The sequence below is a fragment of the Taudactylus pleione genome, unplaced genomic scaffold (assembly GCF_031769625.1).
Source record: "Taudactylus pleione unplaced genomic scaffold, aTauple2 ptg000256l, whole genome shotgun sequence".
NCBI classification, from domain to species: Eukaryota; Metazoa; Chordata; class Amphibia; order Anura; family Myobatrachidae; genus Taudactylus; species Taudactylus pleione.
The window spans coordinates 11915695-11943139 of record NW_028284658.1 but is presented as its reverse complement, the minus strand read 5'-3'; the positions used below and the strand labels follow the sequence as shown (position 1 = coordinate 11943139).

At 44.7% G+C, this 27445-nt stretch overlaps 1 protein-coding gene across 1 annotated transcript in view; it reads right to left on the bottom strand.

The window, feature by feature from the left end:
- NECAB3 (N-terminal EF-hand calcium binding protein 3) overlaps positions 1-27219 on the bottom strand; it is a 176054-nt gene extending 148835 nt beyond the window's left edge. Inside the window, exons 1-3 of the mRNA XM_088480807.1 lie at positions 26633-27219; positions 11918-11942; positions 3821-3929 (exon numbers count right to left, since the gene is read on the bottom strand). Of these exons, the coding sequence (XP_088336933.1) occupies positions 3821-3929; positions 11918-11942; positions 26633-26752 (254 nt within the window). The 5' untranslated portion in view covers positions 26753-27219. The remainder of the gene's footprint in view (positions 1-3820; positions 3930-11917; positions 11943-26632) is intronic.
- Between the last annotated feature and the right edge of the window lie 226 nt (positions 27220-27445).

Below are 27445 nucleotides of genomic sequence, written 5' to 3'. Positions count from 1 at the left end.
TGACTTAAACACAGTGGCATCACAAGGGGGGTGCAGGCCGCACCCGGGTGTCACCCACCGAGGGGTGACATCAAGGTGCCGACTCCCCCGGCCCTCAGTGACAGGAGTCGGGTGCTGCATTGTAGCATTTAGTGCAGCACTCAGCTCCTGTCACAGTGAGTGGGCCAGCACTGAACTCAGGGCAGTCCGGCACCCCCCACCACCACCACCTCTCCCAAGTGATAACGCAAGGCTCCGCACCCTGCCAATGAGACTACGCCCCCTGTCGACAAGGCCATTCCTCCTTTTTGTCCCTCGCCGCACTGGGTGTCAGTGCAGGGAATGACGCCACTGCTTAAACATCTCATCCATTGTTAGGGTGATGTCTGATAAAATACTAGAGGTCACAGTGCTAAATCACTTTCACGCTGAAGAGCAGTGTCAATGCCTGGGGGGTGCAGGCCCCACTGGGTGACACCATCCGAGAGGTTGACACCAAAATAGCAGAGCTACTCTGCTATGTGTGCGTCATCCATCCACCCCCACCCCACCCCTGTGTCTGGAGAGGCTGGGGGCTTCCCAGCAACTCCCGAAGTGCTGGGCAAGCTCCTTGCGTGATGACAATGGGGGGTGTGACACGCGGTCATGCCCCCAACACAGGACAAACCAAGGGCCGTGGCTTTGACAACACAAAGCCATATCCCCTTTTTCATGCGAGGGGTCTGGAGGTGCCGCACCCGGTAATGTGGTAGAGTGAGTACCTCTCTCCTGTCACACAGGGGCAAATAAATTATAACGTACCGTAGCTAAATGCAGTGTTTTATGAGGTATATTGCTTCTACATGACAGCGAACAAATAGGCCCCCTTCACTTCAGTTAGAGATTAAGCACTATTTAGAAAAGCATCTTCCAGCTGGAATAAAGGACCACAGGGGTGTAACTAGTTATTGGAAGGCTCCATAGCAAAAGTCTGTAAGTGCCTCTATATACCACCCAATGGTAAAAAATGTATATAACACATGTACCTTTGACAAGGATGATGGTCTCTCCTCAGCTCTGGGCCCCATAGCAGCTGCACCCATTACACCTATGGTAGTTACACCCATGGGTATGCAGGCATGATGTGGACACTCACTATTTCAACATTCAAAATGTCTAATGTTATGATGTCAACATGGTTGAAATGTCGACATCTAACATGTCAACATCTGCAAAATGTCAACATGGAAAAAATATCTACATATGACAAGTCGACATAGAGGTTCGGGTTAGAGGTTAGGGTTTGTGTTTGGGTTATGGTTAGGATTACCTGAACAATGCCTTATCAACATTATGACCATGTCGACATTTACCCCATTTCAGATTATGAATGTTGACCAAATATACTGAACCCAAATAAGGCTAGCCCTCAAATCACCTACCTGACACCACACAAGGTCCTTTGCCCATTGGCGTCTAGTTATAGAGGGTATTTCACTTGCAGGAGGCCCCGAGCCACTGCCCACCACAGACACAATATACAAGAATATGCATCCTATTGTGCAAACTAAATACTGCTTTTAAATTGTAAACAAACACCCAGTACAATTACATAATGTTGCATATTCTCAGAATATCATGTATTATTACTAACCCTATAAGTCTCAAGCCAGTCTCCATACACTGGCTTGAGGCCTCCTACAAGTGAAACGTGCTTTATAATATTACTAATTTTTTTAGGCTCATAAAAATATGAAAATGGAACCCACTGATTCCAACAATCTCATAATCACTAAAACTTACACCTCTTGAGTGCTTGCGTTGCGGTGCCATGTTTTTGGATTCTGTCTGAAATTGCATTGTTGTTCAATGGTGGGCAATCAGTTCTACGCAGGTACTAAGCCATTTCTAACTAATAGCCACACTGCTGAGTGTTCTGTAAAGGTCATTTGTAACATATACAATACATAATATGTCACATATTTAGGAAATATATGTGTACATGTTCCAACTATGGGCCGTATTCAATTAGACGCGGTAAGTTCTGTACTTTTCACATGCCGCACTTTTCGCCGACTTTGCATGTTTTAGCCGTGGAAACTGTTCGTGCGTGCCCCTGCTATTCGCCGTATTCCATTCCAAAGGATGCAAAAACGCGTCCCACTGAAACCAAACAGGCGAAAAGTGCTGGCAGTTTTGGGGAAATCAGCCTGACACTACCAAAAGATGCACTAACATTGGGGATGTGTATAGATGTCCCCGATTAGCCCTCCTGGAGCTATTTGGGGTACTTAAGTGATTTCAATTGCCTCTATATAGCATCTTTAAGTGGTGAAGAATAACATTTAGTAGTTTTTTTGGTGAAAATAACTAGTTCCAGCAAATTTGGGGTACATGAAAATGGGTGCAACCATGGTTAAAAACGCAAAAGTGAAATGTTAAAACGCACCTTCAGCAAGCACCTGCAATCAAAAAAACACCTCCCCCATACTTGCAGATCCCCCAAAAACATATTTCGCTAGTTTTTAAGTTTGTACCCCAACATTGCACTTTTTCGCCCCCTTTTTCAATGTTTTTTTTGGGGTGTTCCCCCTTTTTTTTTGCATTTTTTGACGCAGTTAACCTTTGGGGGTCTGTCCAAAGGGTGCAGAGTGGTTTCCGCACATTTGCACCCCAAAACCGATATTCTGCACTTTTTCCGCCGGGTATTCATAGGCGAAACTTTTTCACCTATTACGTTGCATTGAATTTTCGTACCCGAAAGTTCTTTGCAATTAAATATGGCGGAAAGTTTCCGCCTGGTGAAATGACGTCATCCGCGATACTTTTTCGGCGGATTACGGCTTTTCACCACTAATTGAATACGGCCCTATGTATAATATGTTTACAATATGTAAACAGTAATTATATACATGATAGAAACATTCAGCCTTGGCTATGTGCATCGGTAATTTAATATAAACATAATACTCTAGTTTACACTGATGAGAACCTTCTTAGTTTGTTTAGGAGCCCTACGGTGAATAAAGGCTCATACACACTAGACCAGTGGTTACCAAACTTTTTTGAGTCACAGCGACCTAGAGTATCAGCATTGTTTTCATGGCACCCCTAAGTTTAAGTTTGTTATTGAGAAATTAAGAAAAAAAATGTAGTGAAGTAGTAAAGTGAAGTAAATTGTGCTTACCTGTCATCCTTAGGCTCAGTTATGTGGTGGGTGACAGGTTTGTGCTTCTGTTTGTTCACATATTTATATTACATTGACCATAAATAATTTGATTTGATGCTGGACCACCAACCTGTGGCACCCCTGCAAGTGTCCCAAGGCACCCCAGGGTACTACGGCACACAGTTTGGGAACCGCTGCACTAGATGATAAAAGTGAACCCAGGGGGTGCCTCAGAGCACTTCCAGGGGTGCATCGGGTTGGTGGTCCAGTACCCAATAAAATGATATCTAGTCAGTGTGATGGGCAAAACCAGTGCTAATGACTTCCAATCAAAAAATATGTGGACAAAAAAAGTGCTACCCTGTCAGCTACCACATAACTGAACGGTGACATATAAGCACAATTGACTTCATTTAATGTTTGTTGAATATCTCAATAAGAAACTTTTGACCAAGGGGTGCCTTTGAAAATATGCTGATACTCTAGGGTGCCGTGATTCGAAAAAGTTTGGGAATCACTGGTCTAGTGTGTATCCGCCTTAAGAAGGGTCACAGAAAAAGTGCATGGAGGGAGGAGGAATGTAAATTTAGGCTTGGTCATTACACTATAAGTGTCTTAGTACATTGTAATTGCAGCAACTGATAAAACTGGATTTTCGTATAATAGTCTCACATATAGTAATTTATTACTTACTTGGTTTGCTGCTTGTCTATTCGGATGAACATTTTGCGCAGATCCTCATTATTGAGAACCCCGTCTGAAAAATAACTCTGGAATTCTTCAAAAGACAGTTTGCCATCATCTGGAAGAGACATCACACAGTGTAAAACTAAGGTGATGACTGTCTCCATATGTCATCACTACCACAAGTCACCGCAATTAATAATATTCTGTATTCATGTAACAGGAGGAATGTATCACTTGTATTTACAAGCCAAACCTAATATGTTATATTAGTCCAAACATCATTTTTTATAATAATGCAGATAAATTATTTATCTTAATTAGAAAGAAACTTGCTCTGACATTGCATATTTTCTCACATAGGTATATACACCATGAGATGCGTACTCCTCTGCAGAGGCAGCATATGTGACAGATTTACTAGTTGACATCAGTGAGTACACGCACCTGCCCTATACTAGGTGTAAAAGATGCACCTCATAAGAGGCATATATACGCTTATGTTCTAGTCTGCATTACCCGCACTTGCCTCAACACACCCTACAGACCTTTGCCTACATAAAAACGCCCATCACATCCCTGTTTCGCCTCTTTGGTCATAACTGTACATGTGATCAGACTGCGTTTGACACTGCATTCTCTTAGTAGTGTGCGCGTTGTTTTTTAGCATACGCAATGCAAATTCATTATTCAAATGGGCCCCAATATATGTAACTCCTAATATTGAAATCCAAATTGCTCCTCTCTATTACAGCTGCTTAGTCCCATCTATTAGTTACTATTTAAGAAAACGTGAAAAACAATGAGATACAATTTTAAAATATTAGCCTTGTTGTCAAGTATAAAGCATTCATCAAATGGGTAGCTAGTGTATAATATAGACCACAATCTGATGGCTAATGCACAGTACGGACTCAATTATGATTACTACTGTACTGTACAGACGCTTGAATTCTGGCAGTTAGTGGGTAATGCAGGGCAATACACTGTTGGCTAGAGTATAATTCAGGGCCTTATTTAAAGGTGGACAGTAATACAGTCATGACTGCGTCTTTTTATGCAACGTGACTGCTTCTTTATGCTAATGCTGCAGCTGATGGGATTCGTACAGAGACAATCCTCCACTTTGCGAATACTGTAAATCACAGCAGCGGACAGACTTCAGTTGCACCATCTGACATTAGAGCTGCCCAATGGTTGTTCAGACTGTCCCACAGAACATGTCCACCGGTGCTAGAGCAAATGCGAAACAGATGCAGTCGCTAGCTGTGACATATCCGTGACATACCCTCATCAAGCTAGCCATCCCTGTTACCACCCAGGAAGGACCAACAAAATTGTCTCTCTCTATATCCAAATTCATTTTGCATCCCCCAGTACTAACTGCATGTGCAGTGCTAATCAAACGCATACGCAGACTGAAAACATTGGCCTCTTGCAACCAAAATCGACACTGTGCCCACCATGGTCTATCCCTCAGACATTTATAACTAAAGCATAATGCAATGTACCAGGTGGAAAAAAAATGGTTGACCCAAAACGTCAGCCAATACTTCCGATTCAAAAGAAGTATCGAAAACTGAATTTCCCTTGTACAGTAATGGTCACCTAATCAATGAAGTCTTTCCAAACCCTGAGATAATATGGGTTCAGTAATCCTTAAAGGCCCCCACACACGGTACGATTTTTTAAACGATTTGGCCATCTTCGATAGATTGGAACGACAAATAGTTTAAAAAGTGCCATGTGTTAGCATGACAAAGATGCGATGTGCACTCCCGCTGGTCGTTGATCGTGGTCGCTGAACTCTTCCACATACAGAAAGATCAGCAACCTGTCTTTCACGATTTGGCACACATCATCCCGTGTGTATGCACACTGAACGATGTGATGGCCGACACAGATGCATGCATGGATCAGGTAGATCCGTGATACATGCATCTGTGTGTCAATGACACGGATGCACGGACGGATCAGTGAGATCCATCTGTGCCATCCCCCCCACCCCCCCTCCAAAAGCTCAACCAGCCCCGTGCTTTGGAGATCCAGTACTGGTAGTGCTAAATACAGAGGACAACCGACCTAGGGGTCCCCTGTATTTAGCGCAACCAGCACTGGGCTCTGATCCGGTCCAGGTTATGGAAATACAGTTGACAAAAAGCGTAGGGGCCCCCTGTATTTGCCATAACCAGCACCAAAGTTTTTCTAGCGGGGGAGTTATGCCACAGCCAGGTGAACCATTTGACTTATCACTACTGTAGGGATACATACAGTAGAGTTACAGGTATATATAGGTGAGTACGTGAGATAGTGAGTGTGCATGTGTGTGCATGTATGTTTTATTAAACTTTTACTTTCACAGTGTGTGTATCATGTGTTTATTTTAATATTTATTTTTGCGGTGGAAGGTACCAGCGGGCCCGTAATGCCCCGTATGCTGGTACTTGTGGTTCTCCAAGTACCCGCATGCAGGGGAGGCTTGCTGGGACCTGTAGTTCTACTGCAAAAGACAATATTTTTAACTCTTTCATTTACACTACTTTCAATCCAGCACCCACCACTCCAGGGGTGCCGGAGATAGCCCCAGGGATCCCCGGCCTGGGCTGACTAGCGGTCAGGGGTAATGCTTTGGCCAGGGGACCTGGTACAAGGGTTCCCCCTGGCTGTGGCATTACCCCCCGCTAGAAAGTTTGGTGCTGGTTATGGCAAATTCAGGGGGCCCCTACGCTTTTTGTCCCCTGTATTTCCATAACCAGGACCATATCAGAGCCCAGTGCTGGTTGCGCTAAATACAGGGGACCCCTACATAGTTTGTCCCCTGTATTTTGGCAACCAGGGCTGGTTCTGAATAGCCTGGTGCTGGTTGTGCTTAATACAGGGGACAACTATGTTGTTTGTCTCCTGTACTTAGCACAACCAGTACTGGGTCACAAAAAGCCCGGGGTTGGTTGAGTTTTTTTTTTTTTTTTTGGGGGGGAGGGGAATGCCATCTTTTTCACTGGCCTTCATTTTTTTTAACACAGAGGCTCAGACCGATCTCGCTGATCCACTCGTGCATCTGTGTCATTAATTTTTTATTTTTAAAAACGCTGATGCATGTACCACGGATCTCCCATATACGTGCATGCGTCTGTCTGCTATCGCAAATATGCAAATCTTTAGATCTTGCACGATAGATCTGGTGTACATCGTGCAGCTTTTGCTGCACATCATTCACTGGAGCTGCCGGGGAGAGTTCAAGGGAGATCGCTAGCGAGAATGGATTGTTAGCCAAACGTACCACGTGTGCCCACCTTAACAGTTGATGAATAAACAACTTGATAGTGAGCTCCATGTTAGAACCATAGCAGAGGGACACATTTTTACACACTTTAACTCAGTGAGATATCAATTTTGAAGGTTAAAATATAAATTTTACTCAAAAGTTCACAGTAATAGACTACCATTAAAAACAGAGTTTCAAACCGTGCAAATAGATACTTTCCATATATAAACTGTAAAAATAAAGCATAAAATCAAAATAAAAGATATCTCACTTGAAATGCTAGACTAATGCAGACCTCACCAATAATGCTGTTCAGTTTGACAGACCTGGCTTATGCACCATCTGGGGAATTGCCAAGGTGATAGGAGGATGACAAGAATATACTACAGTATTTATTTTCATCTAGTAACTAATACCCCTTTTACACCAGAGCTAAAACCCGGGTTATTGCAGGGTTAACCTGGGTAGCTTTTGGTGTAAAGGGGACAGGGTTGGATTTCCTGTGATCCGGCAATCCAACCCAGGTAACTTGCAGGGTTTAACATCGGAATGAAAGGTGAAACCCTGCAGTGTAAACGGCACGATCCCCCGGATCGTGCCATATGCCTGCCAATTGGCAAGCTTCAGTGGCACTTGGAGATGACATCAAGCCTTAAGAAAGCTAGATCTACATATCCTCAGAGAGCAATTACTGGTTAAAAAGAAAGAAGGAATTTTAGATATTATTCTCAATATAAATTAAGACCCTAGCCCAGTGTTTCCCAAAACTTTTTGAATCACGGTATCCTAGAGTATCAGCATTTTTTTCAATGCACCCCTAAACCAAAAGTTTCTTATTGAGAAAGTCTGCTAACATTATTACATTAAGCAAATCGTACTTATATGTCTTCCTTAGGGTCAGTTATGTGGTGGCAGACAGGGTTGTGCTTCTGGTTGTCCACATATTTTATGACTGGCAGCCACCAGATTTCATTTTGCCTATCACATGGACCATAAATAATTTGATTTGGTCCTGAACTACCAACTCGTGTCACCCTGTAAGTGCCACAGCAACCAGTATGGGAACCACTGCCGTAGCCTAAGCTGAAGGTATACTTGTTACAGTAGATCACATAGGGGATCTTCTTGGATGAAATGCCAATTTGGGGATAGAGGTAAAGTGAACTCTGTTGTTTCATTCAGAATAAGCAAAAGGATCAGATGCAGTGTTGGAAGTAAATCAGGAGTAGATTATTCTAAAGAAATGTGTAGGAAAAATACATATATTTGCCCATATGTAGAGCTATACGCAACTCTAGATGCTCCCACATTTGCATCTGTAACTTACGCGCCTGGATTGCTACAATTCATCATACATCAGCCTTAACTTGCACCGGCCGTATACTAGATGCAAATGATGTGCGTAGCATGCATTTGCTCCTCTGGTGGTCAGTAATGACAAAATGTGTGGAGAGTGGCCTGTGATGATGGCTGTGCAGAGATCAGCACCAAAGAAAGGCTCTGAAATAAGCAAGGAAGTGCTGAGAACAGTTTCAGATAAACGCTGATATGGTGGATTCTGTGGCGATGTTTTTTTATGATTAATACTGCACGTTTTTCGAAACTTATAATAAAGGCTATTATCAAAATATATTACACTAGGTTGCAACCAGTGGTGTATCCAGGGCAGATCGGCCGGGGCTCGTGCCCATGGTCCAGGTCCGGTAAAGTCAGTCAGTGTAGTGCGGGCCGCAGTGAGTGCAGTCGTCACTACACAGTAACACACACATAGCCGCCAGCGCTAGGCAGTACACTCGTACTACCCGGCGGTGGTGTGTGTGTTTCAGCAGCCAATGGGAGTCAGACAGACTGTCATTGGCTGCAGCAACCACTGCCGGAGCCGGGCTGGAGCTCACTCATGAGCTTCGCCTTCCGGCTCCTGCAGTGGGTGATGGGAGAGACAGCATGACGTTAAGACATCTCTCTCTCCCATAGTACCGAGCAGGACAGCGACGGGGCGGCAGGAGTGGGGATTCAGGGAAGTGTTTTGTGTATGCATGTATGTCTGTGTGTGTTATGTGAGGGGCACTATTGGCTGGGGGCACTGTATAGGGGACACTGTATTACTACTGGGGGCACTGAATAGGGTGGACCACTACTGGGGGCACTGTATAAGGGGCTCTACTGGGGGCCTGCATAAAACAGATCACTACTGGGGGCACTGCGTACTGGGGGTACTGTATAAGGGGCACTACTGGGGGCCTGCACAAGGGGGACCACTACTGGGAGCACTGCATACTGGGGTACTGTATAAGGTGCACTACTGGGGACCTGCATGAGGGGGCCACTACTGTGGGCACTGTATAAGGGGACCTATTGGGGGCCTGCGTAAGAGGGACCACTACTGGGGGCATTGCATAAGAGGCAATTCTACAGTGGACATTGAAAGAGGGGCACTACTACTGGGGGCATTAAGGTGCATATGGAATGGAAAGGAATGTTCCCAGAGTGACGAGAAATGAGGGTGTGTCATGTTGACATGCCCCCATTTTCAGTGGCCACGCCCCTTGTGGCATATGACCACACCCAGTTTTTGGCATGCGTGCCTTTGCCACACGTACATAGGGTGGGGAAGGGGGGGGGGTCCAATTTTCTTTTTGCCCTGGGCTCCAATTACCCTAAATACACCACTGGTTGCAAATCCTTAACACATTTACAGCCTGACACGTTTCTCTACTTTAAACAGTGATTACATCACGTACGATATACCATATACTCTAAGCTCATGTAAGCAATCTATAAAAACTGTTACTGCTCCTGGGAGAGGGTATACACGCTATCTGCTATGCACTCACCAATATACTGGGACACGTACATACACTGCGGGGACTCCTGTTAACTGAACCAGCAATTTGAATTGAGTTAGTATATCTTGATCTACCACTGGTTAACAGATTACACAATGCCTTTTACAATCTGCTTATGAAGAATCTAATAATGATGTAATCACAGACTGCCCGAGATACAGTTTATATCTGAAATCCATAGTGATACTTTGTTTCTGGATACAATATGATTTGTTTCTGGAGATATTATTTCAACATTTTAATCTCAAAGTAATGAATTGATTGGACAAATATTATGAAATTTTGATTCTACTGTATTTCCAATTTAATTGACTCCCTTTAGCAAACGTTCTAGATATTTAAATATGAATATTCTTTATTAATTTTTCTTTTAAATTTACTATCTGTTTCCATTCAATATATCGTGCAGGTATTTGGTGCATATTTGTTATGGTGTCAATTACTACACTTATTTCTTGAAAAAAAAGTTTTTGCTTGTCTCTTTTTGGTGAGGTTCCAGTCCTTGTTGAGACTGCATTTGGAAATTTCCCTCTTAATAAATCTAATTTGTGAATTGCTGGCACTGCCAACTGGCACCTTTTTTGGGTGTTTTGCTTTGGTCACTAAGCTAAGCATGGTATGAAAAAAATTAACATTAGGGGGAAAAATTGGGGTTACAAAGTCAGTAACACATTTAAAAAGGTTTACCGCTATCCAATATTTGTAAAATAACATTATTGTAGAAAAAGTACATTAATTAGTTTCCAATTCCTTGACAGAAGGATATAATTAATTATTATTCAAATGTATTAATGACATTATGAAATGAGTACATATTGTGGAAATTATGTGTGTGAAGATGTTGATATTGCAGAGTTATGTAGGCACACACCAGTGGATGACAAACTATGAACAACCCAGTTACTTAACCAGTGGTGTTGGTTGCAAACGGGTAGTGGTGCAGGGATGCTGGAACAGCTTTATAGCAGGTACTAACCAGGTCTCTCATATGAGCTAACTACGAGACTTCTGTCTCCCACCATGTCACTGTACACAGTAAAACAAGATGGACCCCTTCACAAGCTCAGTAGTGAGCTCAGTGGCAATTTTGGGATAGGGCATGAAGGCTTCCTGGAACAAGAAGACTTGAGTCTGTACAGTAGCACACTCCTCTCAACACATATGTTTCCCTCATTTTTCTTTCATAACTCAATAGGCTTCTTAGGTTTGATCTTAGTGCCACCAATCACAATCCAACATTGCTTGTAGCATGGTAGATCTAAGATGCTTAGAATACCACATACTATATGTTATGTACACATTATGCGTGTCTCTGGTGGGGGTGGGTAACTATGGCATTAGAACAGCATAGGGTTACATACCACCATGATCTACCACTGTCCTGCAGCATTACTAACTAGTGGAATCAATAACCTACAGGAATACAGTTACAAACTTTATTTTTGTAGCTTTTATTTTCAGTATGGAACAAAGAGTTATGAATATTTGTGTTGCCAAAAAAGAGTTTATGGCAGGTGGCTGCAAAATAAAATCACCACTGGGAACCTTCTGCAAGACAGGAATATCCTGGGTACATCATAAACCCACCAGGGTAATCTTGCTAATCTTGTCTGCAAAGCCATCTGTGGCCCCTTGTTAAACAGAACATGAAGCACAAACAGCCTGCACCATTACTGTATCTTACTACAACTGTATTTCATTATCATGCAATAAGTGGCCCCCCAGCTGTTGTGGAACTACACATCCCATCCCAGCATGCCCTGCCACAGTTTTGCTATATGACCATCAAAAACTGTTGCAATGCATGCTGGGATATATTGTTGACAACAGCGGGAAGGCCACTTATTGCCCACCCTTATCTCACCTCTCAAAGGCTGCACTCTCCCTATTTTAATAAACACAAACATATAAGGGTCATTTACATTGGTACAAGATAGACAACAAATGGCATCCAGACCAAAGGTTAACACATATCCAAAATAATTCAATACTCACCATTTTTGTCTGCCCTTCGGAATATCTGTAAAGAAAGGAAAGTTTTCAATTTCAAGTCATTTTATTTTACCAAACATGATTGAAAATGCCAGTGTCAGACACCACAAGATACTCCAGGAACAGCACTAATCTTTATTTCATTCCTTGTCCTTCTCTCACTACTTTAAACTGCTATCTTAGCTGTTCTTATACTGTAAGTTTCACACTTTAACTATGTTGACATTCAGGGGTAGATGTATGAAGCAGTGAAAAGACTGTAGGAGTGAGCCAGTGGAGAAGTTGCCCATGGCAACCAATCAGCTCCTACCTGTTTATTTTATAGAATGTACTTGATAAATGCAACCTCAAAGCGGATTGGTTGCCATGGGCAACTTCTCCACTGGCACACTTCTCCACTCTTTTCACTGCTTCATACATCTACCCCATAATGGGATGTAGTCAAGAAGCCGGTGGTTGGCAGGGGATTAATGATAGGTGTCGAAAGCCTGACGCCTATCATTATCCAGCCGCCGAAATCCCGATGCCCGTTATACCGAATGAAGGTAAGCCTCGTTTAGGTTTAGGGGCTCCCGGCAGGACTTAGGGTTAGGCACCCCCATGGAAGGGTTAGGGTCAGGCACTCCCTGGGAGGGTTAGGGTAAGGGTGCGGGAAGGGGAGGATAGGTTTAGGCACCCAGGGGGGAGGTTAGGGTTAGGCACCCCTAAAGGAGGGTTAGGGTTAGGAGGGGGGTGAGGAAAGGGTTAGGTGGTTTACTTACTTCCGTTGGGATCTGCGCTGTTCGGGCTGCCGGCGTCGGGATTTGAACCGCCGGGCTCACGTCCAGCAGTCATTCATACCGATCCCCCCAGAATAACTAAAATTCCAAGCAGCATTTTGTTGGGATTACATTTGTTAAAGCCTGGTGTCACTGTACTATGGTGAGCTTAAACCATGACTCCAGCTGAGAATTAATTGGACATGTAATATAATAAGTCACTAGCCACTACTGTGGGGGATGTATTTCACATTTTGGCCCTCATTCAGAGCCGTTCGCTATTTGCGTTCGTTCGTTCAAAAACAAGGGGTGGCTATTCAAATGATCCGTTCGCACATTGCAGTCTGTTCACACCTCTAAGTCTGAACGAGCGAGCAAAACATACGCTCGTTTATTTGTTAAAAACGCCCCCTGGCCGCTCGCACCATACGTCATGTCCGCTATTTATTAGATTAATCGAGTACATCGAACAGAATATGAACTGCTCGCTATTCTTGTGGTTGGTTTTTTCAACCGCTATTTTGCGAGCAGTTCTGAGTTAAAAAAAACCAAGTGACGTGGTCAATGACGCTGCTATATTAATTATGCACACCCATAAAACGCCCGTTTTGACCTTTAAGCACGCCTGCGTTCTGATCTCCACTCCCCGTTTTCAAGCACCTTCCCCTGTTACCACCCACATACGCCTCATTCTGTCACTCAAAATAGCAGGCACTCGCTATATTGCGTACAAACGATTTTCAGCCGCACTGACTGGTTCGCGCATGCGTACTAAAAACCGTACGCATGCTCAGATGTGCGAACATCGCTCGGAATGAGCGTACTGCCGCTAGCGAGTGGCTCTGAATGAGGGCCTTTATCCAGTAAACAGCGGGGACTAACAGTTTGTAAAATGAGGCTAACACTTTGTACAGCGCTGTTCCTATTGTGACTTAATTCAAGGTTCTGCCTGACTGTAAATATTGAAAAAATTGGTAATGCAAAGAAGTATGTATATAAAAGTAAACATACTGTATATACTATATACAGTCAGGGCCGTAACTAGGGTGGTGCGACCAGTGCCGTGGCACAGGGCAGGGGGCGCTGTTTGAGCCTGTCAATTTTCCTGTTTATCATCATTCTCATTTGTAGCATCCTCTTCTTTTAGTCCCAGCATCTCCTGGCCTCCCTTATCTCTTCCCTAGCCCTTACCCATGAGGCCATGGCCCTTTTTCATGTACGCTATCTTATGTCTCTGTTTAAAAAAGTGTGTGTGTGGGGGGGGGGGGGGGGGCGCCAATGCTCGCTCTGGCACAGGGCACCAAAAAGTCTAGTTTCGGCTCTGTATACAGTATATAGGCTACACATATTTACACACACAAACCATTGTGGTTTTATATGGTAATGATAGAACAATAAATTAAATGGATGAATTCGAACTATCCTCTTTATACAAATAAAGGTAATACCTTAGTGTTAGTAACCTGTTAAATATTTCTTATAAAGGTAGAATAATCACTATAATTTCTTAAAGACCCAAGTTTCATTGTTTTATTGTTCCGTGCTGTCCAAGTTTGCCAACCACCGGGAAATTTACTGACAGTCACTATAGAAAAAATACAGTTTTGTAAATAAAAATAAAATGAGGCCACAACCAGATACTACTATGACAGTACACAGAGAGGACAAATGATCTTGGGATTGTGTAGGGCTGAGAATTCCTTAGATACTATTCCTGTACCCCCTCCTTTTATAGATGCTGCTTGTAATGTGTCATGAACACATTTCAATATATATCTTAATATGTCAGTAAAAACGATGACTGTCGCTGGATTTATTTACCATTTTCATTAGAAAGTATTAGCTGCGACCTGCGAGTAAAGCTGCAAATGCCAGAACATCATGCAGCTGCTGGAGGAAAGGTTTAGGCTCAGGGTTAGGATATTTACTGCCTCAAAATGACCATGTCCATATTCTAACTGTCAACAAAACATACGGAACCTGAATATTGTAGGTACTGCTATTTCTGTGCTTGGAGAGATTGTCTAATAAAATTTTTAATGATGAGGTTTACTCATACTGGCCTACTCTCCTGAATTTTTGGAAGTTCTCCCAGTATCAATCCTCCCGAACCCAGTGCCGGCGTAGGTGTCTCCGCACCCAACGCCATCCCATACTTCCCCTCCGCCCACTACTTCCCTGCATCCTCCCCCTGACCATAAAATTATACCTACAGCAGGTGGGTGGAGGGCGGGGAATTTCTTCCGATGGACCAGGCGCCCCTGTGCGAACGCACTGACAGAACTTGTCAAAGTGATTCTTCGTATTGGTTTGATCTACAGAGCACCAGGTCAGGAAGAGGAACTGGACAATAAACTATTGCAGGACATCACTGAAATGGCATTAAAAGGAGAGGTTATAATCATGGGAGATGTTAATCTACCCGATATAAACTGGGAGGTGTCTGTGGCAAGCAAGCAATTGGTGAGGGAGCCCACTCGGAAAAACGCAATATTAGACTTACTTACAAATGGAGACAGAATATCTAATGTAAAAGTGGGTGAAAATCTGGGATCCAGTGATCATCAAGCAGTATGGTTCAGAACAGTGGCGTAACTAGGGTATTTGGAGCCCAGGGCAAATTTGAAAAGGGAGAATGTGCGCGCGCCGAAGGCCCGCGTGGCAATAAATGGGCGTGGTCACTTAAAAGTGGGGCGTGTCAACATGACACACCCCTTTATTTTCAAACTGAACATTCCTATCCATATGCACCTTAACCCCAGTAGTACCCCCAGTATGCAGTTGTGGTCCCTCTCATGCAGGCCCATAGTAGTGCCCCTTATACAGTATCCCCAGTAGTGGTCCCTCTTATACAGCCCCCAATTAGTTCCCCTTACTCAGTACCCCCAGTAGTGGCCCCCCAAATGCAGTGCCCCACGTAGTGTTCCCCCTTATGCAGTGCCCCCAGTAGCAGTCCCCACAATGCAGTGCGCCCAGTAGCGGTATCCCCTTATGCAGTGCCCTTTTATATAGTGCCCCCAGCAGTAGTCCCCCCCCATGCAGTTTTCCCAGTAGTGGTCCCCTTATGCAGGCACCCTGTAGTGATCCCCCCTATCAAGTGCCCCCTGTAGTGGTCCCCGCAGTGCCCCTAGCAGTAAGCCCCTTATATAGTGCCCCCAGCAGTAGTGTCCCCCCCCTCCCATGCAGTGCCCCCAGTAGTGGTCCCCCTGATGCAGGCTCCCAGTAGTGACCCCCCCCCTATCCAGTGGTCCCTGTAGTGGCCCTTCCTATTATTGCCCCCATTAGTGGTCCCCCGAGTGCAGTGCCTCTAGTAATACTAGGCCCCTTTTAGAATGCCCCCAGTGGTAGTCCCCCCCCAAGTAGTAGTCCCCAGTAGAGTAGCCCCCCCCCCAGTAGAGGTCCTCCCAATGGCACCCCCAGTAGATGTCCCCCCTCAGTAGATGTCCCCCCCCAGTAGCAGCCAACCCCTCCCCCATTGTGCAGATAGGTAAGGTTTAAAAATAAATAAATATATATAAAAATATACTTACCTGATTCCACGCTGCTCCTGTCCGCGATGCCGATGCCGCTCCCACCCTCCAGTCCGCCCGGGCTGGCGCGCTCAGCATTATGGGACTGACGTCATGACGTCAGTCCCATTACCCACTGCAGGAGCCGGACGGAAGTCCGGCTCTTGCAGTGGGTGCTGCAGCAGTCAATGAGAGTCTATCTGACTCTCATTGGCTGCTGTTTAACACACGCATCGCCGCCAGCGCTGCCGGCGATGCGTGTGTTATGCACAGCCTGAGCCCGCCTCCTGGCGCTATTGGGCAAGCGCTCAGGGGGAGGGAACGGACTCAGGTGTGCAGCACAGGACCGGCGCTGGAAGCCTAGCGCCGGTCCTGTGCAAATGTGTAGCGCTGACCGCACTCATTGCGGTCGGCGCTACACTGGCTATCTTGGGCGGGCGGGTCGGTACCGTGGCCGGCGGCGCCCCCCCACGCCGCCGGTCCAACGGCGCCCAGGGCACGAACCCCGCTTGCCCTGCCCTAGTTACGCCACTGGTTCAGAATAAAGTCAGATACTGGCTCACCCCATACAAAAACAAAGGTGCTAGATTTTAGGAAGGATGATTTTGCAGGGATGGGAAGATGTGTAAGCGAAGCTTTGGCAGAGTGGAGGAACTTGAAAGGAGTACAGGAGAGGTGGGAACATTTAAAAAGTGCAATATTAAAGGCAACAGACCTTTGTATCAAAAGGGTTAGGAAAACCACAAGGAAAAGGAAGCCAGTGTGGTTTGGGAAAGAGGTAGCAAGTATTGTGAATGCAAAAAAGATGGCCTTTAGGAAATACAAGTAAACGCAAAATAATGAAGGAGAATAAGAAAGTAATCAAATGTGCAAAGGCAAAAGCTGAGGAGAAAATGGCACAGTCAGTGGGTAAAGGGGGCAAAACTTTTTTTTTTTAAGTATATAAGCGAAAGGAGAAAAACAAAAGGTGGAATAAAAAGACTAAAGACAGAAAGAGGGAGTCTTGTTGAGGGAGACAATGTAATAGCTGATCATCTTAATAATTATTTTTGTTCAGTATTCACTACTTATAGAGAGGGCAAGGGGCCACAGTTAAGTTGCAGGTGTAATCAGAAAAACGAGGTAGGAACAAGCACATTTACAGAGGAGAAGATCCTAACAGAACTCTCAAAACTGAAAGTGGATAAATCAATGGGGCCCGATGGGATACATCCAAGGATACTAAAATAACTTAAAGGGGTTCTGGTAACACTATAACAGAATTATTCAACCAGTCACTAGCTACTGGAGTAATTCCAGAGGACTGGAAAAAAGCAAAAATTGTCCCACTGCACAAAAGTGGAAGCAAGGAAGAGGCAAGCAACTACCGACCAGTGAGCCTTACATCAGTAGTAGGGAAATTGATGGAAACACTCTTAAAAAAAATAAGAGTCATAGATTATCTCAAATCCAGCAATTTGCAGGATCAAAAACAGCATGGATTTACTAGGGGGAGATCATGTCAAACAAATCTTATTGACTTTTTTGACTGGGTGACTAAGGAAATAGATAAAGGGCAGGGGGGCACAGATATAGCTTATTTAGACTTTAGTAAGGCTTTTGACACTGTTCCACATCACAGACTGTTAAATAAACTGGAAAGCATGGGATTGGATACAAAGATAGTTGAATGGATAAGATCATGGCTGCAGGATAGGAAGCAGAGAGTTGTAGTAAATGGAGTGCAGTCTCACGAGGGAAATGTTACCAGTGGAGTACCTCAGGGATCTGTACTTGGACCAGTGCTTTTTAATATCTTTATTTGTGACATTGCAAATGGTATTGAAGGGAAACTATGCCTTTGTGCAGATAACACAAAGGTATGCAACAGGGTAGACACACCAGGAGGGGTAAAACAAATGATTGATGATCTAGGTAGACTAGACGAATGGTCAAGAATGTGGCAACTATAGTTTAATGCCAAAAAATGCAAGATCATGCACTTGGGTCTCAAAAATCCAAAGGCAAAATATAGTATTAATGGCATTATACTGGAAACTAATGAAGAGGAAAGTGATCTAGGAGTCACTATTTCAGGTGACTTAAAGGCAAGCAAACATTGTAACAAAGCAATGAGGAAGGCAAGTCAGATGCTTGGTTGCATAGGGAGAGGAATCAGTAGTAGAAAGAAAAAAAGAAGTGATAATACCACTGTGTAGGTCATTGGTACGTCCTCATCTCAAATACTGTGTTCAGTTCTTGAGGCCATATCTCCATAAGGATATTAATACATTAGAGACTGTACAAAGAAAATAAAATGGTACAAGGTCTGCACCACAAAACGTACCAGGAAAGACTAAAAGATCTTAATATGTATAGTTTGGAGCAGAGAAGGGAAAGGGGGTACATGATAGAAACGTTCAAATATATAAAGGGTTTTAACAAGGTAAAGGAAGGAGACATTCTTCAAAGAAAGAGAAGTATTATAATAAGAGGACATGTTCTGAAACTGGAGGGTGGTAGGTTCAGGGGAAATTTGAGGAAAAAATACTTCACAGAAAGGGTAGTGGACAAGCAGAATAGCCTCCCATCAGAGGTGGTAGACGCTAAGACATTAGAGCAATTTAAACATGCATGGGATAGACAAAGATATCCTTCAGAAGAAGTAAGGATGAATAAGGGTTGAGATAACAATATGTTTAAAAATGGGGCAGACTTGATGGGCCAAGTGGTTCTTATCTGCCGTCAAATTCTATGTTTCTATGTCAGGAGCCGGGCCTGCACACACCTGGTCCACTTCTGCAGTGAAGGAGTGCGGGGTCATGATAAGGCATCATTGTGGCCATACTACTGCAGCAAATGGACAAAATCTGGCTATTTTGCAGTGGGAACAGGGCATTGATGACACGAATCATGGCACCATAACAGCTGTCCTTAGGACTCCCTCTTCAGAATTTCTCAGGGGAGAATCAGTGATGTGGGTCAGGTGAAGCAGGTGAGGCAGAGCCTTTCCTGTCACACTTAGGTATACTCCAGAGTTTTGACTATAAAAATTATAAGAACAATTAAAAGAAAATATTATAAATATCTTCTTTATATTATTCTAATAATTTTATAGTCAAAACTGTGGAATAAAAAATGTATGGCAGGTGAGGCACTGCCTGCCTTGTCTACCTTTTCCTCACATCAATGATCAAAACACACCAAATTTCGAGCACTATGGGCCTGATTCAGCATGGATCTCTGGGGGCGATTCAGACCTGGATGCTAAACTGCGCTCTCTCGCCGCCAAAAGGGGACGGGTATGCAAATTCCGCGATCACACTGTCTGGTGTAAGGATGCCCTCTATGTCTTAGAGAGCAACGGCAGAGCGAACGCACGCCGGTCTAAAGACGACCACCTTTCTTTCTTAGCACACGTAATCTCCAGGAAGTGTATGATTAATCAGAACCATCGGGGGCCATTGGAGCTGCACACAGCGCTAGAGGTAGACCCTACCCCGCCGTAAGCACTGCAGGCTGAAATACAACCAAGTGACGTGTACAATGACGTAATTAGGGTCCAGTCTGTGTACTACGAGCGCACAATTCCCGCGCGCAGTGAGTAACTCACGCATGCGCAAATGGGTGGTTATCGGCCATAGTGTGCATCCGCGGCTTAGTGTATGGGTCTGAATCGGGCCCTCTATTCTGCTTATACGCACGCAACGCAGTTGCTAATATCAGTGGTGATATGTAAATGTTTGCATTCGCATTGTGATCGCAGCCTGACATAAGGACGCCCAATTCCCCTTACTCAGATCCGTATACTTGGGCAACATAGCTAAACAATCCGTAACATCGGACCCATATGCACAGGTAAGGCAGGTCAGACCTCACTCAGGAATTGCTATGAGGCCTCAGGCTGCGTATGGTATTGCTGTGGATAATTTATGCATGCCCTTACAATGCCGTCCTAACGCACTAGCACGCCTGTGTTCGCCCCCGTCACCACCTGCGAATGGCACTTCCTGTCAATCACTCTGCATGGGTCTGCGTAGCCTCTGCGATCGCAGTCCCGATAGCAGTGGCTAGTTCACACATGTGCTCTGCGATGCAATACCAGAATGCAACAGTCGGCTGATTGCGTGCATATAAGCAACTGCCTTCCTTGCTGAATCAGGCACTATATACTGCTGTACCTTTGTATAATGCCCACATGAATCCTCGGGTTCATATATGTATGTGTACATCTGGCTCCGATACTAGCCAGTGCCTCCCCAGCCATTTACCTCACCGCACATCACTGGTGAGAATACCACAAAGTCTGCAAATATCGGTTTACCATTGTAAGGGTAGTGAGCAAACTTGCCTACTTTGAGACTTCCCTTCTAGGAGTGGAAATCCATGTGTCAAATGCAGGAAGCGTGGTAATGCAGTTCAATGCAGTAATAAAGTAGCTATAAACTACTGAGCATCATGTCCAATCTATGGCCTGGATACACTATCATCAATTATGCGGTCAAACCCTAGAAAATGCAGATTTCAGGGGTTTAACCACATTTCTCATATGCGCCAAGCTTGGACCCGGTGGGCAACGCCATCTTCACATAGCATTCCCCAACAAGATACAATAGGCTTCTTTCGCAAAGTGCTCTGAAAGGGATGCACCCTTCGATGCATGCGCAGAGGGACTTCTGGGTTATAAATCCGGAAGTCCTTCAATCGCAAAGTACAGCTCTTATCAGGAGAGCTGTCCTTTGCGATTTTACTCGCAAATCTTCATTGTATGGCCGTTAGTAGAGCCAGCATGCATGCGATGAGTGGCGGAATGCATCGCATGCAAATTGCGATGCTTGATGCATCCTGACCAACAGGGCCGCCATCAGGGGGGGTCCAGTCCCGGGCCCTGAGAGAGAGGGGGCCCGGGTGGCTGCGGCAAACTGGCAAGGAAAACCATCAGCGCTGCGGCATGTAAACTATGGAGCTGGCCTTGAGCCAATCGCCAATCATAGCTCGCAGAACGGCAACCAATCGGAACAGCCGCTGTTGTTTGGCTGCTGTTCCGTGAGCGGTGATTAGCTCGCAGCCAGCTCCAATTAGAGCTAGCGGAGCGGTTTCTCTGATTGGCTGCCATTCTCCGAGCTATGATTGGCTCATGTCCAGCTCCATAGTTCACATGCCGCAGGCCCGCAGCGCTGATGCGAGAACAATGCAGTGACAAACAGCTGTAATCTTAGATTACCAGTGTTGTTAAAAGTATGCTATAATAATAATTTTATTTATATAGCGCTTTTCTCCTAAAGGACTCAAAGTGCTTTACATTTGCCTTTACAGTACAAAATACAAAATAAGCTTAAACAAGGGACAATTTGTGAAATGCTTGGTAGAAAAGGTAAGTCTTGAGTCTATATTTGAAGGATTCTAGAGTGGAGGCCTCTTAAACTGTGCGGGGAAGTGAGTTCCATAAGGTTGGAGCCACAAAACTGAAAGTTCAACCCCCAGATGAACTCCAGGAGATTCTAGGTACTGTTAATAGTCCTTCTTCAACGGATCGCAGTAATCGAGTGGCACAGTAAGGAATCAGAAGCTGTTTCAGGTACCTTGGGCCCTGGTTATGTAGGGCTTTGTAAGTTATTAATCCAATCTTGAAAGCAATTCGCCATCTGACAGACAGCCAGTGAAGGGAGTAGAGAATGGGTGTTATGCGGCTGGAATGGGGCTGATTGGTTAATAGCCTGGCAGCTGCGTTTTGTACCATCTGCAAGCGGTGCAATTTTTTTGTTGGGAGACCAAGGTAGAGGGCGTTGCAGTAGTCTAGACGTTATGATATAAATGCATGTATGACTTTAGGCAGATCTTCTGAGGGAATTAAGTGCTTGATTTGGCTATGTTCCTCAGATGAAAGAATGAGGATTTGATTGTGGCTGATACCTGATGTTTAAGTGTCAAGCCACTATCCAGGACAACACCAAGATTCTGCACATGTTCAGTGTTTTGTAATTCTGATCCCCCAAGCATAAGTCCTGTTGGTTGGCTATGCTGTCCTGTGACCTATCATAAAGACCTCTGTTTTATCAGTGTTCAGTCGCAGCCACCTGACACGTGGGGTTGTTATGGGGTCCTTTGTACCTGGAGCAAAGGACAGGTACAGTTGTGTATCATCAGCATAGCAGTGGTAGACCAGGCCATGACGTCTTATTATTTCACCCAATGGTAGCATGTATACTGCAAAAGCATGGGAGATAGCATAGGGAATCGGTATGATTTACCACCGGACCCATGCCCGGCGGTTGGAATCCTCACAGCGACATCCCAGCAGAGGAGGAAATCCCGATCGTCCAAGATAAGTATTCTCTAACCTAATTCTACCCCCTAACCCTAACCCTCCCTTAGGGGTGCCTAACCCTAACCTTCCCCCCCAATGCCTAACACTAATCCTCCCTCTAAGTGCCTAAACCTAACCCCCCCTTCCCTGCCACCTAAACCTAAGTCCTCCGAGGGGGTGCCTAACGCTAACCCTCCCTCCCCCTTGCCTAAACCATACCTCCTGGTGGATGGGCCTAACCCTAAGTCCCCCCCGGGAACCCTAAACCTAACCCCCCCGTGCGCATGGCTATCTGCGCTCGGCGTCCCTTCGATCGGGATGCTGGGCGCTGGTCTCCCGGCGCCGGTAAAATGACAGGCATCTAGATTTAGACGCCTGTCATTTACCCCTCGCCGGGATTAAGCAGTCGGGAAGCCGGATGCCTGGATTAGGTCCGCCGGCTTCCCGACTGCATACCTAGTATAGAACCCTGTGGATGCTAAAGGGGTTAAGTATCATTGTTAAATGGAGCTCTGGGTAAGAAGGGGCACAAAGGGAGCAGTGTTCAAGTTAGGGCACCTTGGGAGCCCAAAATAAGCACAACGGCCCTGGTCATACTTCTGTCTAATTTGACAAATTAACAATAACCTTCTCATTCCTTACATAAACGACACATACACTTGTAATTGTATAGACCAGTGGTTCTCAAACTCGGTTCTCAGGATCCCACACAGTTCACATTTTCCAGGTCACCCAGCAGGTGCATTTATTACCTCAGTGACACATTTTAAAAGATCCATAGGTGGAGGTAATTATTTCACTTGTGATTCTGTGAGAAGACCTAGAAAACATGCAATGTTTGGGGTCCAGACAGAGTTTTAGAACCTGTAGTATATACTATAAAATACAAATATTTTTCTAGCTCACAGGTTCTCAAACTCAGGACCTCATTCAGAGGCGGTCGCAAGAAACGATCGCTCTCTCTGAATGAGGGCGGCCGCTTCTTGTTTTTTGGTGCGGCCTCCTGGTCGCAAGCTAAGCTGTGGGTAACCACCCACAGCTTAGCTAGCGACCAGGGTGATGGTCACGATGGTGATCACCATCGCGACCATTGGGGCTTGTGACCAGACCCTAAGGTTGGGTCTGGGCACTCGCAAGCCCCAGGGAGCTTTCTGCTCTGATGGAGCAGGAAACTCCCCACTGACATCACTGATGATGTCAGTGCGGCCGCCCACAAAACGGTAGGCGCTCCTTAAGGAACACCTCCATTTTGGAAACCCCCCCCCCGGCCCGCCTACAAAAAGGGGCGAGCTGTAGATCAACATCGACAGCCGCCCCATTTGTAGCAAGCTCCGGAGCGAGAGAGTTTCTCTCTCGCTCCGGGGCTTGTGCACGCGCAGTGCGGCCGCTGCGCGTGCGCAGGGCTACCCATCGACCCTGTTGCGAGCACATTGGTGCTTGCGACCGGGTGTGAATGACCCCCTCAGTCCTCAGGACCCCAAACAGTGCATGTTTTACAAGTCTCCTCACAGAATCGCAAGTGAAATAATTAGCTCCACCTGTGGATCTTTTAAAATGTGTCAGTGAGTAATGACTACACCTGTGCATCTGCTGGGTGACCTGGGTAACGTGACCTGTGTGGGGTCCTGAGGACAGAGTTTGAGAACCACTGTTCTAGCTCATCGATTGATCTGATAAGTAGAAAACACCGATTTAATTTTCAACAAGAAAACTTGCACTTTTTGTTACAATTAATTCCTTACATTCTGTTCCTCCTGTCTTCAAATTCTGCTGTATGTGAAAAGTGAGTAAACACACCATATCCTCAAAATCGATTAAGACACATTCATAAATATTGTAAACATTGGGCCTGATTCAAAGCCGCTCGTAAGCGGCAGTACGCTTGTTCCAAGCGATGTTCGCACTTCTTTATAATACGCATGCGCGAACCAGTCAGTGCGGCCCAAAATCGTTTGTTCGCTATATAGCGAATGCCTGCTACTTTGAGTGACAGAATGAGGCGTATGTGGGTGGTAACAGGGGAAGGTGCTTGAAAACGGGGAGTGGAGATCCGAATGCAGGCGTGCTTAATGGTCAAAACGTTCTTTTTTAGGGTGTGCATAATTAAAACAGCAGCGTCATTGACCACGTGACTGGGTTATTTTATATCCAGAATTGCTCGCAAGATTGTGGTAGCAAAAACCAACCGCAAGAATAGCGAGCAGTTCATACGCTGGTCGATGTACTCGATTAATCTAATAAATAGCGGACATGACGTAGGATGCGAGCGGCCAGGGGGCGTATTTTTCCAAAAAACGACCGCAAGTTTTGTTCGCTCGTTCAGACCTAGAGGCGTGAACAGACCGCAAAGAGCGAACGGTTGATTTGAATAGCCACCCCTATTTTCTGGACGAGCGAGCGCTAATTGCGTCCGGCTCTGAATCAGGCCCATACTACCTAAAGCAGTGATTCCCAACCTCAGTCCTCAAGGCACACTAATACCCCTTTTACACCGGAGCTAAAACCCGGGATATTGCAGGGTTAACTCGGGCAGCTCCTTGGTGTAAAAGGGGTGAGGGTAAATAGCAGAGTTTAACACGGGCATAGCCTGTGAAACCCTGCTGTGTGTATGGCGCACTCCGGGTCTTGATGACCTGCAGTGCGCCGCAAGCCAGCCGATTAGTCCGGCTTCAGTGGCGCTTGGAGATGACGTCATCTCCAAGCGTCCACTTTCACGCCGGAAAAGCCGGGTCTGTGCAGACCCGACTGCGGTGTGAGCAGCGCCGACTCGGGAATATCTTGAGTCGGCGCCGGCTAAATTCCGGGTCTGATCCGGATAGGAACCCTGTTCCAACTCCGGGTAAGACCCTGGAATTTTGGTGGAAAAGGGGTATAACAGTCCTGGTTTTAGAGATATCCATGCTTGAGCACACATGGTCAAAATAACTGAGTTACTAATTAAGACACCTGTGCTCAATTATGGTTATCCTTAAAACCAGGACTGTTAAGCTGGCCACACAACTTAAGGCCCCCATACATCAGCAATTGATTGCAACAATTGTGCAATTTTGCAATCGATTGTGTATAAAAATCTTTCCCTTTTTCAATCAATTGTGGCAATTCTGCAATCTATGTACTAAGCCTTGGAGAGAGATCAAGTGGATGAAGATAAAGTACCTACCAAGGCCCCCGTACATCAGAGATTGATTGCAGCAAACGTGCAATTTGCAATAAATTGTGTATAAAAATCTTTCCCTTTTTCAGTCGATTGTGGCAATTCTGCAATCGATTGAAAAAGGGAAAGATTTTTATATACAATCGATTGCAAATTGCACGATTGCTGCAATCAATCTCTGATGTATAGGGGCCTTAAAGATTATCTGTCCAACCAGCCAACTAGTTGATTGGTTGGAATGAAAATCTGGTAAGGTATGGGAGTAAATGATGATCAGCAATTTACTCCTAAATGCCAGAAAACAGATGAAAATGGTCATTCAGACAAGTTTGTTAAATGTTTGATCTAAACAATTTGTTCAAACAATAGTTTTTGTCCATTTTCCAGCGTTTGGGAGCAAATTGCTGATTGTCATTTGCTTTCATACCTTACCAGGTTTTCATTCCAACCAATCAACTAGTTGGCTGGTTGGACAGATAATCTTTAGATGTGTGGCCAGCTTTTGTGTGCCATATTGCGCATCATACAAAACCCATTTAGCAGGCACCAGCCACTACTGTGGGCATTGTATTTAAAATTTTATCCAGTCAACAGCAACAATGGGGCTAACAATCTTTACAGTGCTGTACCTATTGTGACTCAATTTGAGGTTCTAAGTAACTCTAAATATTGCAATTATTTGTAATCCAAACATGTATGTGTATATATATATATATATATATATATATGTATGTATATATATAGATCGATAGATAATTGACAGGGACTCTGATATATGTGTATACATATATATATATATATATATATATATATATATATACACACACACACACACATACTGTTCAGCTATCTGCCTTTCTGCCTACAGTATGTGATTGAATAAGGATTTTTACAAACATATATAAATATTAGCTGTCAGGCTCTGCACTTTGGACACTATTATAGAAAGACAGAACAAGGCAGTGGTAACAGACATATCATCACTGATCTATAAGTAAGAATGACACTTACATCCCGGAATATAGAATGATCCAGGTTTGTGAGCTGTGTGGGAGCTGGGATGGGTTTGTCCTTCTGGAACTGTTTGGCAGACAGGAGACACATGGTGATCAGCTCAGTACAAGACATCATAATGCAGCTACTCAGAGAGTGATGATTCCGTGTAACAACAGCTCTGAGCAGGTGGGTACAGTGTCCAAGAAACAGGACTGTAGATGCAGCTTATGTATAGCAACACCAAGGAATTCAATACTGAGAGCAAGAAGAGTTCATAAGATCCAATTCTGAGAGCAGGTACAGCACAAGCACAGAGCTGAGATCTTAGTGCTAAGAGCAGTTCAGTCACCAGAAATGGGCAATGTTCAGAAATTAAAGTGCAGATATGTGCTCTGCTGCAGTCCTAAAAGTAGGTGCAGTATGCAAGATACAAGTCTGTAAATGCAGTACAGTTTCCAGGCTACAGCAAGCAGATCGAGTATATAAAATGCAGATGTGTCTGTTGAGAGAATCTTGTTTCAGAGTGCAGTGCTAACTAATGCCCAGGAATAAGGGTGCAGTGTACAGCTCTCTCTGTATTCACACCACAATGCTATGCTACCGAGTACAGAACAGGCGAATGATGCTTCAGCTTCTATGCAATCGTCTTTCCCCTGATATATTACACTCCCACCTCTTCGTTCTTATTGGTCTGCTTGTTTCTTTTACTGATTCATAAGCCAAGCAACAGCTTGAGCTAATTCCTAGTCAAATAATACCAATTCACATTGCAAATAAAATTGTGTAACTCACAAATATAAAAGAGCCAGCAAAAAAACGTAAAAACAT